This window comes from Macaca fascicularis, chromosome 3 (genome assembly GCF_037993035.2).
Source record: "Macaca fascicularis isolate 582-1 chromosome 3, T2T-MFA8v1.1".
Classification (NCBI taxonomy): Eukaryota; Metazoa; Chordata; class Mammalia; order Primates; family Cercopithecidae; genus Macaca; species Macaca fascicularis.
Window position 1 is genome coordinate 9804554 of NC_088377.1, and position 20417 is coordinate 9824970.

The 20417-nt window shown below is 39.0% G+C and overlaps 1 protein-coding gene across 1 annotated transcript in view; it reads right to left on the bottom strand.

Annotated features, from left to right (window-relative positions):
- The window catches only part of TTC3 (tetratricopeptide repeat domain 3), a 121000-nt gene that overhangs the window by 22257 nt on the left and 78326 nt on the right, over positions 1-20417 (bottom strand). Inside the window, exons 31-35 of the mRNA XM_005595963.5 lie at positions 19516-19589; positions 17361-17525; positions 14953-16018; positions 13952-14017; positions 8855-9004 (exon numbers count right to left, since the gene is read on the bottom strand). Of these exons, the coding sequence (XP_005596020.4) occupies positions 8855-9004; positions 13952-14017; positions 14953-16018; positions 17361-17525; positions 19516-19589 (1521 nt within the window). The remainder of the gene's footprint in view (positions 1-8854; positions 9005-13951; positions 14018-14952; positions 16019-17360; positions 17526-19515; positions 19590-20417) is intronic.

Consider the following 20417-nt stretch of genomic DNA (forward strand, 5'->3'; position numbering starts at 1 on the left):
AACAAATATTTTCTAGTTTAAAATCTCACTATTATCAATGACGGCTTAATGAAATCTTAACTTCACATTTGCTTTAGGGAAACTTTTAATTTTTTACTTCCTATCAGATTCCCTACAGCCTGAACTTCCTGCTTAGGCTTAGAGCACGCGTAGGTCACTGAGGAATACAGTTCAGCTATAGAAACTCTAGTTCTTCTCTGTCAAAAAGGACACTAAAGTCAACCTACATGGATTCCATAGGAAATCATGGCCTTCAGGCCAAAAGCTCTATCAATTTAAGAGGCCACTACTCCTTCTTCAGCCTTAGACACCAAGGTTTTCAATGTTTTTTAAAGGCAGATTTGCTAACCAGTCAAGGTCCTTTAAGATTTCTGAATCCTACAGCAGGGATAAGGTTGATTTTGGCACAGGACAACTGTTCTTAGGTGGCAAAAACTGAACAACAGCTCAGTAACATTCCCTTTAACATGGGAACCAGTCCTTCCCACATCTTCTTAGCTGCAACCTTGTTGATCCTGAATTTCTTGAGTCATTGCTGTGACTGAGGTGACCACCATGCCTATTCTACTTAAGAATCCTGTGTTCCACCTGGTTCGGTTCTACCAGGACCAATGTGAATTTGCATGCCTTGCTGCTGGCAGCCAAGCCAATCTTGTTTCTCACCTATCCTCTGCTCCTATTCTGAGCCAATGATCTCACCTGGGATCCATCCTTTTGGCTAGGAGATTATGTGCAACCACAAGGTTATGCTGAGGCATAAGAACCTAGTTGGCAACAAGTACCTAAGGGAGTTCAAGTATCAAGAAGCACAAAGTATTATAAACACATGCGCACATACACACGAATATAGCTCAGGCAGCGAAAATACTACATGAGTTCATCTTCTGTTTGTACTAACCACTGCTGAATGCCATAGCTGCCTCACAATGCTAAACAGGTTAGCTATCACGAGCTTGTTTCTGACTGCATGGAAGACAGAATGATCTCCTGAACCTTTTTCTTTCAAACTTAGCATAAAACAAACAAATAGGCTATATACAACTGTATCTGCTATATTACAGTTTATTGACATAACTATAAACACTTTCTTTTTCTCAATTAGAAAAAAACTTTATCTTTTTTATTAAACCTCAGTTGTACAAGAGAGGCTCTGGAAGTGATGGCGGACAGAAGGGCCTCACGAAGAGGATGCTGCAGAAACGCCCCACAAGACCAGCACAGAGCCTGGCACTTAAAAGAACATTCAAGAAATATTTGTCACATGAAAGAATGGATAATATCCCCAAGTCCATACTAGCAGTAAATAAAGCAGCAAACTTCACAGAATGTGAGCCTGATGTCCTCTGATGTAGGCTGATAGAGAACATGGAAACACAACTCATTAAATGCAGCTTTTTAGGGGCCAAGCACACATTGTTTGATAAACATTTGCAAAGCTCCTAGTTTGTATACTGAGCTAGGTGCTATCAACCAAAGATAACTTTAAAAACCACCCTTCTGGCCGGGCGCGGTGGCTCAAGCCTGTAATCCCAGCACTTTGGGAGACCGAGACGGGTGGATCACGGGGTCAGGAGATCGAGACCATCCTGGCTAACCCAGTGAAACCCCATCTCTACTAAAAAAATACAAGAAAACTAGCCGGGCGAGGTGGCGGGCGCCTGTAGTCCCAGCTACTTGGGAGGCTGAGGCAGGAGAATGGCGTGAACCCGGGAGGCGGAGCTTGCAGTGAGCTGAGATCCGGCCACTGCACTCCAGCCTGGGTGACAGAGAGAGACTCCGTCTCAAAAAAAAAAACAAAAAAAAACAAAAAAAAAACAAACCACCCTTCTGGGCATGGTAGCATGTGTTTGTAGTCTCAGCTACTCAGGAGTCTGAGGCAGGAGGATCCCTTGAGCCCAGGAGTTCCACCTTGGCAATCTAATGAGACCCCCATTCAAAAAACAAACAAACAAAACAAAACAAAAAACGGTCCTTACTTTCAAGATCACAGTTTGGTAGAGAAAATATGCATAAAAAATAGTTACTATACTATACCATTCGAAAAATTTGAAATGGATCACAAACCTAAATGGGTAAGAAGTGCCCTTGAAGTAGACAGGCGTTTCTTAGCTATGACACCAAAGGCACAAGCAAGGAAAGAATATGAGAAATTGGACTTAGTGTACTCAAAGTAAAAACTTTTGTGCTGCAAATGATACCATTAGGAAAGTGAAAAGGCAACCCACAAAATGGAGACGGAAGATACATTTGCAAATATGGAAGATGGAAGTAAATATCTGCAAATCACATATTTGATGAGCAACTTGTATCCAGAATATAGAAAAACTCTTTGTTTTTGTTTTTTTGAGACAGGGTCTTGCTCTGTTGCCCAAACTGCAGTGCAGGGGCAAGATCATGGCTCCCTGCAGCCTGGAATTCCTGGTCTCAAGTGATCCTCCCACCTCAGCCTCCTGAGTAGCTGGAACTACAGGCATGTATCACCATACCTACCTAATTATTTATTTAGTTTTTTAGTTTTTTGTAGCGAGTGAGGGTCTCATCACATCACCCTGACTTGTCTTGAACTCCTGGGCTCAAGCAATTCTCCTGCCTCAGCCTCCCAAAGTGCTGGGATTATAGACGTGAGCCACCATGCCCAGCCCTGTTTTGTTTCTTTTTTTTTTTCCTTTCAAGACAGGGTCTCACTCTGTCGTTGCCCAGGCTGGAGTGCAATGGCATGATCCTGGCTCACTGTAGCCTCAAAACCCCTGGGCTCAAGTGACCCTCTCAGCTCAGCCTCCCAAGCAGCTGGGACCACAGATGCACACCACCATGCCTGGTTAATTTTTAAACTTTTTGTAGAGAAGGGATCTTGCCATGTTGCCCAGGCTGGTCAAACTCCTGGGTTCAAGTGATCTTCCTGCCTTGGTCTCTCAAAGTGCTGGTGTTATATGTGTGAGCCGCTGCACCTGGCCCAAAAACTCTTAAAAGTCAACAATAGAAAGACAAACTCAATTCAAAAATGAATAAAGGATCTGAGTAGACATTCCTCCAAAGAAGATATACAAATGGATAATAAGCATATGAAAAGATGCTCAATATCATTAGCCTTTCGGGAAATAAAAATCAAAACCACAATGAGATACCACTCCATACCCACTAGGAGGCCTAAATAAAAAGACAAATGATGATAACTGTCAGTAAGAATGGAGAAACTGGAATCCTCATATACTGCTGGCAGGATGGTTTTGGAACAGGTTCGCAGTTCCTCATATGCTTAAATATGGAATTGCCATATGATCAGCAATTGCACTCCTACACATATATCCAAAAGAAATGAAAACATATGTCCACAGAAAAACCTGTCCATGAATGTTCACAGCAGCATTATTCAGAATAGTGAAAAAGTGGAAAAGAACGCAAATGTCAACTAGTGAATGAATAAAATGTGATATAGTCATACAATAGAATATTATTCCACAGTACAAAGGAATGACATACTGATACATATTAACATAGATGGATGTACATGGATGAACCTTGAAAACACTGTGAGTGAAAGAAGACACTTATAAAAGACTACATGTAACATGATCCATTTATACAAAATGCCCAGAATAGACAAATCCAGAGAGTAAATCAGTGGTTGCCAAGGGCTGGGATGCGGGAGAGAATGGGGAGTGACAGCTAGTGGGTATAAGATTTCTTTTTAGGTTGATGAAAATGGTTGAAACTTAGATTGTGCTACATAGAGCCCTGGGCATATACCAAAAACATTAAACTGTCTATTTTAATGGGTAAATGTTACGCTCTGGTTAATTATATCTCAATAAAGATGTTATAAAATGATAATTACTGTATCACATAGTCATTATTACCACCACTGCATTAACAAAGGCCTGTAGGTAAGCGTGAGGTTGCCATCAACAACTGTTTCCTCAAGAAAATGATGCCCAAAGGAGAAGCAGGAGGGAGTCAGGCTCAGGGAGAAGGAAAACCACTCCAGGCAGAAGGGATGGTACTGGGAAAAGGTTTGGAAGTGAAAAATTGAATGACCAACATTATCCATTAAATTAGAGAACGATGCAGAGAGCTGGCAAGGGAGAAGGCGGAAGAGGAAGCAGGCACACAGAAGGCTCTTGGTAATTACTGAGTATTAGTAAATTACTGGTGCTGACCTACTGTAGTGGAGGGATGGCATTCATAGCTCCATCCTTCACACTCTGCAGCCACTCCATTTGTCATGTGACTTGCAGTTCCCTTCACTAATGAGGCAAAGTCTATTTTTCCCAGCCCTGACTCTGGCTGGCTATGTGACTGCTTTTGCTGGTGGGGTCTAAGCAGACCTGAAGTCAGCAGAGGCTTGAAAGGTGCCGTGTGGCCATCCTTGCTTGCCGTTGCACCTTCCTACTGCCTTCAGAATAGGATTTTCAGGGTGGAAGATGCAAGACATGTGGAGCAGAGCTAGTTGTCCCAGTCATTCCAGCTGAGGTCATTCTAGATCAATCTACAGCCAGCTGACCCCAGATATGTAGGCAAGAACAGTAAAGATGCTGCAGAGCTCTTGCTGGCCCAAAGGTGAACTGATCCAGCCAAGCCCAAGCAGGACCAGCTGATCGAGACTCCTATGCTAAGCGATTACAGTCACGTGTCACTGGGGTTTTGTGGCTGGGAGTTACTCAGCATTATTATGACAGTGATTAACTGATATGCCTACACTGCTGTAAAGTGGTGAGAAACACTCCTAACAGTTGAATGGGGCTGTGGAGCTGACCTTCTCTTAAGGGAGAACAAATGCATGGGCTCTGAAGCCTGACATGACCTGTTCTGCCACTTCACACTGGTGAGGCTCGGGGAAAGCTGCATCAGCTGCTCCCACCTCCATTTCCTCACGAGTAACATGCAGATTTATGTACCACAGTATAACACTACTGTATAAGGACTGTTTTGAGATTAAATACATGTAAAAACAATTGAGTATGGCACATAGTAGGAGCTTCATAAATGTTAGATTTTAAAAAGGCTGAACTTGACAAGGACCCATGACTGAAGAGGAGAATCCCACCTCTGCACCGGTGTGGGCTAGGGAAGTTTTGACAGGCAGGGCCAAGATTCTGTTCTAATACAGACAAAGGTCCAAAAATCTACCCTGTAAATTATTCTGGGCCAAATGATTTGACAGTGTTTTTAAGAGCTGATGTTGACTCAATGTCCATTTTAGCATCTTATTAAAGCACCTTAAGACCATATGTCCTGGGCAGATAGGGAGTGACTGATTAATAAATATGGGGTTTCTTTTTGGGGGTGATAAAAGTTTTCCGGAATTAGATAGTGGTAACGGTTACACAATAATGTGAATATTCAAAAAACCACTATATTGTACACTTTGTAATGGTTAAAACAGCAAATTTTATGTTATGTGAACTTTATTCTCAAACAAAAATGAACCTATGTCCTTCAGCAATACTGCAACCAGTTATAACCTGCCAGTCATAGGTTAAGGTACAATAAAAACAACAAGGGATTCTGGCTTTAAAAAAGCTACTTTTGGCCAGGCACGGTGGCTCATGCCTGTAACCCCAGCACTTTGGGAGGCCGAGGTGGGAGGATCCCAGGAGGTCAGAAGTTCGAGACTAGCCTGGCCAACATGGCGAAACCCCGTCTCTACTAAAAATACAAAAATTAGTCACGCTTGGTGGCGTGCGCCTATAATCCCAGCTACCCAGGAGTCTGAGGCAGGAGAATCGCTGGAACCCGGGAGGCAGAGGTTGCAGTGAGCTGAGATCGTGCCACTGTACTCCAGCCTGGGGGACAGAGCAAGACTCCATCTAAAAACTAAAAAAAATTTTAAAAAGCCACTTTTCCACTGGCAGAGAATAGATAACTGGCCTAACTACCTATAGAGGCCATTCCTAGCTCATGAATAATAATAGAACCCCATCAGCTATATATAATAGCTCGCTCAGATTTTTACTGATGCTTAGAATACGCTAAGCATTCTTTTTTCTTTTTCTTTTTCTTTTTTTTTTTTTGAGATGGAGTCTAGCTGTTGTCGCCCAGACTGGAGTGCAGTGGTACGATCTTGGCTCACTGCAACCTCTGCCTCCCGGGTTCAAGTGATTCTCCCGCCTCAGCCTCCCAAGTAGTTACGATTACAGGCGCCCACCACCATGCCCAGTTAATTTTTGTACTTTTGGTAGAGATGGGGTTTCACCATGTTGGCCAGGCTGGTCTCGAACTCCTGATCTCAGGTGATATGCCTGCCTTGGCCTCCCAAAGTGCTGGGATTACAGGTGTAAGCCACTGTGCCCGGCCTGTATATGCTAAGCATTCTTTTTTTTTTTTTTTTGAGACAGAGTCTCGCTCTGTCGCCCAGGCTAGAGTACATGGTGTGATCTCAGCTCACTGCAAGCTCCACCTCCCCGGTTCACGCCATTCTCCTGCCTCAGCCTCGTGAGTAGCTGGGACTACAAGGCGCCCACCACCACACCTGGCTAAGTTTTTTTTTTTTTTTTGTATTTTTAGTAGAGACAGGTTTCACCGTGTTAGCCAGGATGGTCTCGACCTCCTGACCTTGTGATCCACCTGCCTCGGCCTCCCAAAGTGCTAGGATTACAGGCGTGAGCCACCGCGCCCGGCCATATGCGAAGCATTCTTAAAGTGGTTTGTAAAAAAACAATTTTCTTAGCAGAGGCACAAGTAGAATTTTGGGTGGGACAGTTCCTCCTTGAGTACTGTACTTACTATCTCTGGCTATCCCCTGTCCCTTTTTCAACCACCCCAGGTGGGACCTCACAAAGCTGTGAAGTAGACAATACATTATTAGTGAGAAGACTGAGAGTCAAAGAGGCTGAAGAAATTGTCTAACATCACAAAGCTATTACGTGGAGGTGCTGCGGTGTGGTGTGGGCAGTGGGACTCTAATGCACTCAGATTTCTAGAGCTTCCCTGTTTTTCTGTTCTCTGTAAGGGGCTGGGTGTGCATTTGCTACATTCAAACATGGCATCAAGTAACTAGAGTAAAAGGAAAAGTTGGTTAGCTTATAACCTCAGCAATCTGCAGTCAAAGGCCAAAGGGAAATATCAGGAAAAGCCACTCGTTTCTTTCTATGTTTATAAGAAATTTCTCCATGAGCTATGAGCATAACCACCATTAATAAAGAAATGACTATGGCTAAATCTCATCTACTCTTATGTGGACACCAACCCAAGGAACTCAGATTAGCAACTTATCCTGGTAGGGAATAGGTATACATTTTACGTCGTAAGTCTAATAACTTATCAGGCCTATAATTTGGGGGGTTTATTGCCCTTTTAAGTCACTCTTGAGTAGGGCCACCCAACAGCAGACTCAAAGTCTTAACAAGTTAAAAAAAAGCCTGACAGCTGGAGCCCTCCCCATGGGTGCTTTATTTCCCAGACTCTTCTGGACTGACTATACAAAGAAAGAACCTTGATGAACTGTACACACAGAGCACACAGTCAGACCAGCAATTTATAAATCCGGGAAAGCCTCTGCCAGAAAGAAAGATACCTCACCAGCTGAATGCTACCTTTAAGACTATGTTTCCAATCTGCCTCATCACTCAAACAGGCAGCTACAGGCATTCCCACATGCATTTATTAAAACTGAAGTTTCCTGAGGCAAAATAAGGTTTATAAAACTATTTTGTTTTGTTAAACCCCCAAGTAGCTTATAGAAACTTGTGTTTCATGTGTCACTATGCTATGTAGGATTTTGCTTTTGTTCTTTTTTACTTCTCCCAGCCAGGAAACTGAGTAAAGTCTCAGGATCTATCTAATTCTTCTTGTCCTTAGAATCTCCCCAGTCTCATCTTGAATATAAACAGGTCCTGGGGAATGTTATGACAGTTACCTTTACAAACTGACCCTAGGCTTTCTACTAAAATCTTAGTAAATAGGTTTCCTGATTAAGGTCCCACTAAGCTAGTTTTCTTCTATTTAATATGTTACCCCAGCTATTGATCCAGACTTCTGGAACAAATTCCTCCTTTCTTAAATGAATTAATATTCTTTTGTTACCTTTCTAAACAGATGATGGTAGCTTTTAAAAACAAATGCACCATGATTTCCTCACATCTATGATTCCATTTTTTCACTAATTCAATCTGGCTTTGCCACTAATTGCTATCCCTCCACTAGCCACGTATCTGATGATCAGTCTTCACTAACAGAATTCAAGGTCAGCAGATCTCAACAAGATACTCTGGGTGACTTTACAGTTCTAGTATGTCTAAGGCTCCATGTGTTATTCTTATACTTCCTTAGGAGTAAGATGAAGATGATGATAACAGTAGCATCTGATACGTACTGAGTCCTTACGAACAAGGCAGTTTTAAGTACTTTATAAGTATTAATCTAACCATACATAATGTGAGTTATTATTACTCACATTTTCCAGGTAAAGAACTAAAAGCACAGAGAAGTTAAGTAAATTGCCCAAGATTAGAACTAGTATAGAACCATGCCTAGATCTGAACCCACCAGTCTGTCTCCAGGGTTCTCATTCTGAACCTCTATTGCTATGCTGCCTCTCAATATAAACAAGAATTTATCTCAGAGCTCAGTCACCATAAAATAGAGTTTTAGTTAACCAAGGAAACTGAACTATAGCTAAACGAAAACCCAGATTTATAGCCCCTTTCTCATAAGGCAGTTTGCAGAGGTTCTAAAGCACGGCAAGAAACAGCCACTTTAATATGTCGTGAAGAAATCTGAAGCAGGCAATTCTGAGAAAGAATCTTTTGTTTAGTCAACAAGGCAGAAGTTCAGCTGAAGCTGCACAAGCACAGTTACACTCATATTCTCCTAACTATGCTATGTGCAATTAAAGACAGGTTTCACATAGGATTACCTTGTTTTCTTCTAAGTGCCTTTTCAACTTTTCTTCCAGGTCCCTGGTCTCTTCTAAGCCCTTAAGTTTCATCTGCTCATAATTTTCATATGCTTCTTTAAGTTGCTCTTGTAATACCTGGTGCTCCTTTTCAATCCGTGAAATTTCCCCCTAAAAGTGAATTACAAAACAAACTATTAAAAATCATTTAAAATGCCTACTTATGATCTTGTTCTTTACTGTTTCTTAAACAAAGGAGAGTAAAAGGCAGATGAAAATTTACAAGGGAAATGTCACAATAATTCAAGAATTAAAAACCTCTAAACAGTGTTTAGCACAACCAGCTCTTTTATAAATATAATCATTCATATTATTGAAATTCAAATTCTCCAATCTATAATTAGTTCTGAATATTTGTTTTAGAAGGGTTCAATATTAGATCAACAGTTTGATTTAAATGTCACTCTCCACAATTAACACCAACGATTATTTATTAGGTTTAAAAAGTTGCACATATTATACATATTTTAGATATAAACAGAACATTTTAACTTTGGCTTTACTTTTAGGTGTTTCAAATAAATAGTTGCTGGTTATTTCAAAATGACAAAATATTATCAATGAATTATTGTCAGTTATGTTTCTTGCACCAGCTTAACAACAACAAAAAAAACCCCAAACCCAGAAACCATTCTGTTGGCAAACAATAAATGTCATTTAGGTAATTATTTTTTAAAACCTTTCAAACTGCATATAACTTTAAAAGAGCATCTGTTTGATGCTGGCAGCTTCTCCAGCTGGAGGTAACTGTCCTCCATGTGGCAGCCAGGCTTTAGAAATCTATCCCAAGCACAAACCTGGTCCACTGACACTTCCTGTACCTTCCCACAATACCTTAGTATTTTTCGAGTGTAAAAAAGCGGGGAATCAAGTATTTGAAACTCCGTGAATGATCAGTTAGAGAACTGTGAATTACGGTCAGATTGACCATGCATGCCCATTTGCCTTGGAGCATGCCACTTTGTCTGCCCAGACTGAAAGTTTAGTACTATAAATAGAGTCCATGCTTAACTAAATTAATTAAACAGTCAACCTTACTATTACTCAGGAGCAAAACTTTATGGTTTAAGACTTTAGTTACCTCCATTTTAATTTTTAATTCAGCAAAAGGATCACGGTGAATAGTAACTTGCTATCATGAATGAATTTACATGCCGCAAATTACCAACAGAGACAGGCAGGAAGCTAAATGCCACCTCTATGTTATTACATTTAAACTTCACCATACATCTGTGAGAAATACATTATTTTTGCCTTTAATAGATCAGAAAACCAAGTGAGGAAACTTCTCAAAGTCCCAGGAGAAAGTAGCAATGCTGGGATTCAAATGCAAGTCTCACTGGTTGAAAAGCCAACAATCAACTATACTAGCATCGAGGTCCTAAAACTAAGAGCTAATTTAAGAAAGCATTTGTGAACGTTCCCATCACTAATAAAAACACTCATTTGAGAGTCAAAAGCACTGACTCATTAAACAACAGAGCCTACCTTGTTTAAAGCTAAGCACAGCATAAGACTTCAACAACAGTAAACAGGCCAAAACATTCACTATAGGACTATTTGTAAACATAAAAAGCTGACACAATCTAAATGTTCAACAAGAATTTGGTCAAATAAATTATCACACATTAATAAAATGGAAAACCAAGTATCCATTTAAAATGATGCTATAAATCATATTTACTGATATGGAAACAAGTCTACAATATATTAAAGGTTGCAAATTTCAAATACAATATATATGCTGTGATCCCATCTTTTAAAAACTATTGTTTAATTATATGTAAATGTTCAAACATCCTGGAAGGCTACACATCAAAATGTTAACATGAGTGATGGGAAGGTAGATGATTTTCAATTTTTCTTTCATAATTTTTGGTATTATTCATTTAAAAAATTTAATAACTCTATATATTATTTTTATCATTAGCAACAACTAAATGCTATTTGTACAAATAGCAGCAGGAAACACAAGTTTTGACCTTCCTCCTACTTAACGAGACATTGATCTTGTCAATCATTCCATATCTAACTATAGAACTGCTTTTTAAATGACCCCGTAATATTTCATTTTACAGGTATATCATAATTTAACTAGTCCGCTATTGATGGAGGTTTAGATTGTATTCAATTTTCTGCTGATTCAAATACAGACAAAACAAACACACGAATCCCCGTGGCTCACTGGTCTCTCTCTATACATATGAGTGCAGATCGATTCCTAACTGCCTTCCCAGAAATATCAGTTTCACTATCTTTCAAAATGTGAATGATTGCTTTTCTTATTTCAAGTTGGGTGGGCATCTGTTTATATGTTTAAAAATCATCTGTATTTCTTTCATTGTGAATTGTCTATTCACATCCATTCTCATCTTTGTGATAGGCTGTTAATCTTTTCCTTACTGATTTATAGAAACTCTGTATGTTAAGGAAATTAGTTCTTTATCTGTTTCACACTGCACATAATTTTCCTTGTTTGTCATCTGTGTTTTGACATGTGTATGTGTATATATTTGTTCTTATACATATGCTATGCATATAGGATATACACATTACATGCCATGTGTATAGGTATATAAACATACTTTTTTCCCATGCTGTTTACTGATCTTATAAAAAAATTTTCATTTTTTTCCTGGATACTTTTATAGGTCCATTTTTTATGCTAAAATCTTTAATCTGCCTGGAACTTATTGTGGTATAAGGAAATGAGGTAGGGACCAAGACTGATTTTTTCTAGATGGCAGTCCATTTCTCCTATGTATTTAAGAATCCAATTTTTGCTCACAGATAATTTGCCATCTTTTTTTTTTTTTTTTTGAGACAGAGTCTCGCACTGTTGCCCAGGCTATAGTGCAGTGGTGCAATCTTGGCTCACTGCAACCTCTGCTTCCTGGGTTCAAGCGATTCTCCTGCCTCAGCCTCCCAAGTAGCTGGGATTACAGGTGCCCACCACCACGCCCAGCTAATTTTTTTAAATTTTTAGTAGACATGGGGTTTCACTCTGTTGGCCAGGCTGGTCTCAAACTCCTAACCTCGTGATCCACCCACCTCAGCCTCCCAAAGTGCTGGGATTACAGGCAAGAGCCACCGCGCCCAGCCAATTTGCCATCTTGATTGATTGACTGATTGAGATGGAGTCTCACTCTGTCACCTAAGCTGTAGTGCAGTGGCGTGATCTTGGCTCACTGCAACTTCTGCCTCCCGGATTCAAGCAATTATCCTACCTTAGCCTCCCAAGTAGCTGAGAATACAGGTGAGCCAACACACCTGGCTAACTTTTGTATTTTTAGTAGAGACAGGGTTTCGACATATTGGCCAGGTACTCTCATATTAATGGTCTATGTATGTGGTAATACAGATAGATTTATATTGTGTTTTGATATTTAGTTGCACAACTCCTTTTCTTAGTTTCTCTTCCATACCCATTCTTGATACTCATTTTCACATATGAAGTTTAAAATCAATTTGTCTAGTTTCAAATTAATCCTGTGCAGTAACCAAGCCTCTTGGTAGTCACAGCCTTGTATAGACCTCTCCTACCATGTATCAGGGTTGGTGGATTGGTCTATGTGACCAAGAGAATACAGCAGAGGTGATGATTTGTGACTTCCTAAAGCACTGCAGCTTCTGCCTGGGATCACATACTCTGGGAAAAGCCAGCCCCATGAGGTCAAGCAGGGCTAGGTGGAGGTCCACAAGGCAAGGAACTGAAGCTTCCTGGCAACTGCCAACACCCACTTGCCAGCCATGTGAGTGAGTTATCTTGGGAGTAGAACCTCTGGCCCCAGTTACTCCCACAGATGACCGAGCCCTGGTCAACATCTTGGCTAGCCATGTGAGAATCTCCAGAACCATCCACCCTAAACTGCTCCTGAATTCCTGACTTAGAGCGAAATTGCGAGATTTCACAATTGTGAAATATTTACTGTTTTAAGCCACTAGTTTTGAAGTTGTTTGTTATATATACAGCAATATACATAACTAATTAGACCTGTTCATGTATATACTGGGATTGTGTTAAATTTTAAAAAGCTTTAGGGAGAACCAATCTCATTATCAAATTAGGTGTTCTTATCCAAGTACAGGAAATATCTTTTCATTGAAGGCCTCTATGTGTCTCTCCATAGCATTTAAAAATTTTCTTTATATACATTTAAGTATTTTATCTTTTTTGGTATTGAAAATATTTTCTTTTAACATACTTTCTAACAGGTAACTGTTTGTATATATTTTTATATACAAGTATAGGTTTATAAAGGTGAGTATAGGTTTTCAGTTGATCATTTTGGATTTTCCTGCTACACAATCTTAGCCTTTGTAAATAATGATAGTCACTTCTCCTCTTTTCTGTCTTCTTTCTTTCTCATATCTGCTTTCTCAGTTAATATACCCAGGATAATAATAAATATTAATGGTGAGGCTTTACTACTAAGCAAGATGATGGCTTTCGGCTTAAAATATTAGCATGTTGAGAAATATTCATCATTTCCCATTTTCTTACTAGTTTTGGTCAAGACAGTGACCTGGATTTTATCCAATACCTTTTCAGTAACTTTGAGTTGATAAGACAACTTTTCTCTTATGATGCATATTAACGAAATAAATTATATTAGTAGGTTTTCTAACTGAATCATTATTATAGTAGAGAAGGTCTTTATAGTATCTTTCTGTATTATCCATGTGAATAAGCTTACTTATAAATTATTACATGCTCATTATAATGACCAGTTAAAACAATAAAGCTGGCCAGCCTGGGTGACAGCAAGACCCTGTCTCAAAAATAATTAAAATGAAATAAATAAAATAAAAATTTAAAAATAATAAAACAACGCTGTTATAATTTGAAATAAATATGCTGGAAAAAATTTACCTTTTCCTTCCCTTCTCAAATTTCAACAATGAAAACAAAATCATTTTTTTGTTATGTTCTCAAGCTTATTCCATGATAACTTTGTGTGGAAAAAGCTGACTCCAAAATAGTTCTAGTTTATCATTCCATCTGGATAAATTAATGAAAACTAAACCTTTAAACAGTTTAACGTAATTTTGACTCACTTGTTGTTCCTCAAAAGGATTATATGGCTCAGTATTGACTTCTTGGTGTATTATGTTCCAAGATACCTGTGGGCAAAACAAAAAATTAAAATTCACTTTATCTCAATTGCTCTAGTAAAATAAGCCCATCAAGTAATAACACTTTAAAACACACCCACAATTTTTTCAAGGTTTTTTTCCCATTTAGATCATGTTCCATACTTTCTGTAAACATGTATATTAGGAAAATTATTTAGAATTAGTATAACTGAAAATGATTATGATCCACTGCTCTTAACCTACTTTTTTCAAAGCTTCCTAGAAAACATAATGAGGAGTGGGGCAATTCAATAAGGATTTAATGAATTCATACCCTATAAAGGCAATCATAAGAGAATTTTAATTTCATCTCATGCTTGTTAGGAAGGAACTCATACACATCTCTCTTGTTTCTATCTGGCTGTCTCTTTTTTTCTCATTCCTCCCCTGGTTTGACAGGAGAAGCTGGGCATGTGTAGGTCAGGGTCTTCCTTTTTCCTTCTCTTTCTGAGTAGCTGCCAGCACATTTTCCCTTTCTCCTCCATGCGGTAAGTCTTATGGGGCAGGCACCCCACGCTGGAAGGCCTCCAGGTGGGCCCTCCTGTAACTGGCAGGTAAGGCACTGTGATACAGGCTACACTGCCAGCCAGCACTTGACTTTTCTACAAACAGCCACCTTCTCCTCCAGCCCCTTTATTAATTCTTAGGATGACGTTTTGGCTCCACCTGCTGTCTTATTTCTCAATGTGCGTAGAATTTCGGTAGCAAAGATGGGTATTTTTGAGACCCAAGCTTCTTTCTGAGAAGATTACCTGGCACACTTCACAAAACAGTTCATATTTTTAAAATATTTTCAGGCAAAAGCTTCAGTAATCATTATAAAGTCAATCAACTTTAAGGATTCTTGTAAATATAACGGCAATGAAAAATGAAAAGGAAAATTTAACTTCAGTATTAAGAAGACTTTTCTATTTAACTCTTACCTGTATGGCAACCATCTGCACGTGTGGAATGTTTGTTACTGCACTGATGCTTTCTGGAATTACTTCACATTTGCTGTTAGAATTTCCACAGTGCCCATCATTTCTGTTAGATTCACTCAGGACTGTATGAGCATCCCCTGTGCTGCAGTGTGACTTTACAGATATTCCCGAAGAGTCTTCAAGGATCTGTGTTTCAGAGGCAATCTGGTGACCAACAGCATTCTCAGCATTCAAATGATGACCCTCAAAATAGGCAGCGGCATTTTTATCTGCTCTGTCATTGGCTACAAAAGACGGCACCACTGGTACTGATCTTGGTAGCTGATATTCAGGAGAAAGGCTGGCCAAGGGTGTATATATGCTGGTGTACTGGGGCAAACCTGGTAACACGTTTATGTATGCTGCCGGTGTCTGGGTGATATCAAATCTCTGGAAAGGAAGATACGTACAGTATCCTGTGAACAAATGGGATTGAGCCCAGTAAGTTGGTTTCACATCCTCAAGAACCGGTCTGGGGGAATTAGAGGAGAATCGCTTGTAATTTGCATCCTCAGCGCCTGGTGTGGGAGAATTGGAAGAGGCCCCTTTGGGTTTCCCATCCTCAGAAACTTGTCTAGAAGAATTGTCGGCTACTGGTTTGGCCCTCACATCTTCACACGCTGGCTCAGGAGAATTTGCAGACACAGGTTTGGGTTTCACATCTTCAGAAGCTGGTGCTGAAGATGAATCTGACACTGGTGTAGACTTTACATCTGGTTTAAATTCCCTTGCAGCTGGATTCAGAGGTAGTTTAACTCGTAAATACTCTCCTGCTTTTGAAATTTCTTCTACTTTTGTTTTAATGTTTTTCTTCTTCCTTTTTTTCTTGAGCCGTGATGCAACTTTCTTCAATGCAATACAGTTGTCAATCACAACAAAACGAGGACATCCCAAGAGAAAAGGTTTTAAACCTCCTGCTTTTTCTAGTATCTGTCGAGTTTCTTCTGGGAAAAACTCATATTCTTGAGAGAACATCTTGTTACTCATGTCCAAGGGACCATGCTCCTCCAAAAACTGAGAGAAGTAACTTGGAAAAAATTTACATTTACATGAGTTACTATAAGGAAGTACTTGAATACGTCTATAAATAAAAAACTTTTATTCTCCCAAAGGAAAACAGTTTCACTTTTCACTGATCTCAACCTTTCCCCAACAACAAATATAACAAACATAAGGTTAACTGCAATCAATGATACTATACAGAAAATTTTGTATACCTCCTAGAAAATGATCATTTAAAACTTTTCTGGGAGTGAGGGAAAGGAAAATGAAATCAAAAAGTTATCTTATAACTTTGAACTATGTAATTATATAATTTATTCTAAAAACAATAAAAAAATAAAAATTTATTCAGGAAAGATAACAATAATGCTAATAATAAGAATTTTAAATAAAAAGAGAAAATCAAATCCAAAAACAAATCCTATTTGAATTTGTGTACAGCAAATACTGAAAACTACATACTTTAGCTTTACTTTTGGATGCCTGAGGCAAATTCTAGCATATTTTAAGAAATAATAGTTTAATTTTACAGTTGTTTCCACACTGTCATTCAAGAGTTCTCTGGAAACATGATTTGCTCGGCATTTCAACTCTAAAGAAAAACCATGAAGAAGGATCTAAGAGCACAGAACTAAATAGGAATGATGCAATGGAGGAAAACAGAAGAAAGGGCCATATGGTGGATATGCTACTGACAGGACTTCCAGGAGAAGAGTTGGCTTTTAAATTAATACTCTATTACAGACCTCAGCCCTTGATTTATTTTCTTAAAAGGAAGGCCTCATGCACTATTTAATAACACAAAGCTCAAAATGGTAAGCTATTTCTGAGATTTTCCTGAATTTTTTACTTGTTTTATCCACCCCACTCAATTATCGATCTAGTAGCTCAAACTGACAAAATCAATAATCATTAGGACTCTAAATTTAATAATTAAAAATCCTCAGGGCGGGGCGAAGTGGCTCATGCCTGTAATCTCACCATTTTGGAAGGCCGAGGCAGGCAGATCACTTGAGGCCAGGAGTTGGAGACCTGCCTGGCCAACACGGTGAAACCCCTTCTCTACTAAAAATACAAAAATTAGCCAGGCATGGTGGTGCAAGCCTGTAATCTCAGCTACTCAGGAAGCTGAGGCATGAGAATCACCTGAACCTGAGAGGCACAGGTTGTGGTGAGCAGAGATTGCACCACTGCACTCCAGCCCATGTGACATGGCAAGACTCTGTCTCAAAAAAAAAAAAGGCCTAAATTAACTTTGTGTAAAATGTGGCAAAATCTCTAAAAACAGGCACAAATTAAACAACTTCTGATCTTAAATTGGCAGCCTCGGTATAAAATAATGATTGTAAAAATTTCAACCCACTTACTCATACAGAGTTGAACATTTTTGTTTTGGGTTCATTTCCCATAGCTTCTTATTGCGGACAACATATTCGTTACTGTGTTGGTCATAGAGAGCTTCGAATTCTTCTACATCTTGCCGAAGATGGTCAGGCACTGCAAAAGGGCCTGCAGAATCTGAATTTCGATTGCTGGTAAATAACAACAAAAAACACCCAGTTTTGTGAAAGATAAACTTTTGGTTTATTATTTAACCAGAAGAATGTTTAATTGAAATAAACACAATAATGGCAATATATTACTCAGCTCTATGTTGCAAAAATATAGCACCAGGGAACTTAGTGTAGATAAGTTACCCTTCCACAGTTATAGGCAAGAAATATCATATCCGACAATCTAAGTAAGCACTTTCAATTATTTAGTCTTGCTCCAAAGAGCAAAATTCTTAAAACTCCATAATTTAAAAAAATGTTGCATTAACTATAACTTGTTAAATGATTGAAAGACAAATGAAGACTGTATTACAACTGCTATTAAGTAAGTTAAAGTGAGACTGAGACTGGTAAATGTTATTAATAAAAGGTTTTTTTAGGCCGGGTGCGGTGGCTCACGCCTGTAATCCCAGCACTGTGGGAGGCCATGGTGGGCGGATCACTTGAGGTCAGGAGTTCAAGATCAGCCTGACCAACACGGAGAAACCCTGTCCCTAATAAAAATACAAAATTAGCCAGGCATCGTGGCGCATGGCTGTAATCCCAACTACTCAGGAGGCTGAGGCAGGAGAATTGCTTGAACCCGGGAGGTGGAGGTTGCGGTGAGCTGAGATCACGCCATTCACGCCATTGCACTCCAGTCTGGGCAACAAGAGCGAAACTCCATCTAAACAAAAGTTTTTTTTAAATATAAGATGTTAGCACTCTAAAAAGATGTAGTAGTTTGAGTGTGGACTCTAAAACCAGGCTGCATGACTTAAATCCCAGCTCTGCTATTTATAAGCTTTGTGTTCTTGGACAAGTCGTTCTGCACTGTGCCTCAGAGTTTCCTTATCTGTACACTGGACAGAATATTATAGCACTTACCTCCTAGGCGGGATAAGTGGATTGAAAGAGTTTATTAATGTAAACCCCCTAAAACAATGTCTGATACATAAGAATTAACCTCAGTAAAGGCTATGCTATGGTCTAAATGTTTGTGTTCCTGCAAAACTCATATGTTGAAACCTAATCACCAATGTGATGGTGTCAGGATATGGACTCTTTGGGAGGTAATTAGGCTCTGCCCCCATGAATGGACTTAGTGCCCTTATAAAAGAGGCCCCAGAGAGTTGCCTTGTCCCTTCCGCCATGAGAAAACACAGTGAGAAGGCACCATCTATGAAACAGAAAGCAGGCCCTCACCACACACTGAATCTGCCAGTACCTTGATCTTGGACTTCCCAGCCTCCAGAACTGTGAGGAATAAATTTCTGTGTGTAAGCCTCCCAGTTTATGGTATATTGTTATAGCAGCGCAAACTGACTAAGACAGGCTATTATTTTAACTTAAAACAATACCCTACTTAAGGAATCCATGAAAACGACCACGTAAATTTTTAACTGTTCTGATAACTCCTTTAAGAAATGTGAAAAAAAAAAAACCATGTTGTACATTTTTGGTTCATAAAGGAATATGGGTTACTACTACTCACTAGTTTTATTTCTTAAATATTTGTTTCTTGAAAACTCAGTTTCGACAACCAGATGGCATTGAAAATCACTAATATATAAGGTGAAACCATAACATCATATACAGCTCCCAAAACAGCTTCTTCTCTATTACAGCAAAAATGCTAGTAAGTATTAACAGAACATTCTCTCTATTGACTATTTTAAAGAATAATTTGTAGACATTTTTCTATGATTTTCCCACAGAGTCTTGCACATGGTAGGTTCTCAATATGTATCTTAGTGAATGAACGTTACCAGTATTGTGACTTTAACACAGTTTGAATGAATTCTTAATGCCTTCTAGCCATGCTATGTAAATGTAATCAAGACAGAATTACATCAGGCTGTCACATGCACAGCTTTAGAAAGGAAAGTTAGGGAAATAAAACACAAGTTTATATACATTAAATTAACACAACTTATTAAGTAAAGACATTTGAGTTAAAATGAAGCAAAAATTTAAAAATTATACTTACGTATGGTCTTCACTTGAAGTGATGACATCATTATTTGGAGTTACTGAAGTTGTCCCAGACCCAACTAACATAGGCTGGTTTAAAAGACAGAAAAATGACAATCATTTTCTACCTTAAAATTCCATTAAAGAAAAAAAAATCATTAAAATTGATGAATGCTTATATAAACACACATACAAATTGCTAATATATAAGATCTATCCAAATTTTCTTACAAACAGGAACACATAGTAATAAAAGTTTCAACAGCCAAAAATAAGCTCAAATTAACATTTAGGATAGTTTCCAATGCTCCAAAAAAATTTAAATGTTACTCAGTTTAAACTCCCATTTTACCTAAACTAAATACATATAGTCAAAGATAAAAATAAAAGTTGTATTGGAACTCCTTAGCTCTTCTCATCTTTTGAAGATTTGCTACTCTCTCTCACTCCATCCCCCTTTCTGCTCCCCACATACACAAGAGCCATGAAGAACCCACCAAAGACTTAAAAATTGTGCTCTACTCTGGCACAGTAGTTCACGCCTGTAAGGCCAAGGTGGGCAGATCGCTTGAACCCAGGAGTTCTAGACCAGCCTGGGCAATACAGCAAAACCCCATCTCTATAAAAAATTAGCTGGGCATGGTGGCATGCACCTTCATTCCGGCTACTCAGGAGGCTGAGGTGGGAGGATCACTTGAGCCTAGGAGTTTGAGGCTGCAGTGAGCCGTCACTGCACCACTGCTCTCCAGCCTGGGCGAGAGAAGGAGACCCTGTCTCAAAAATAAAAATAAAAATGCCCTACTTATCTCACGGGCTTGGAAGAGAGCCTTTGGTGAGAGGAAGGAAGGGATTCTATCAATCCTGGGACAGTCATAATGATTAGTATTCATCATTTTTAGTTTAAATATGTTATCTATT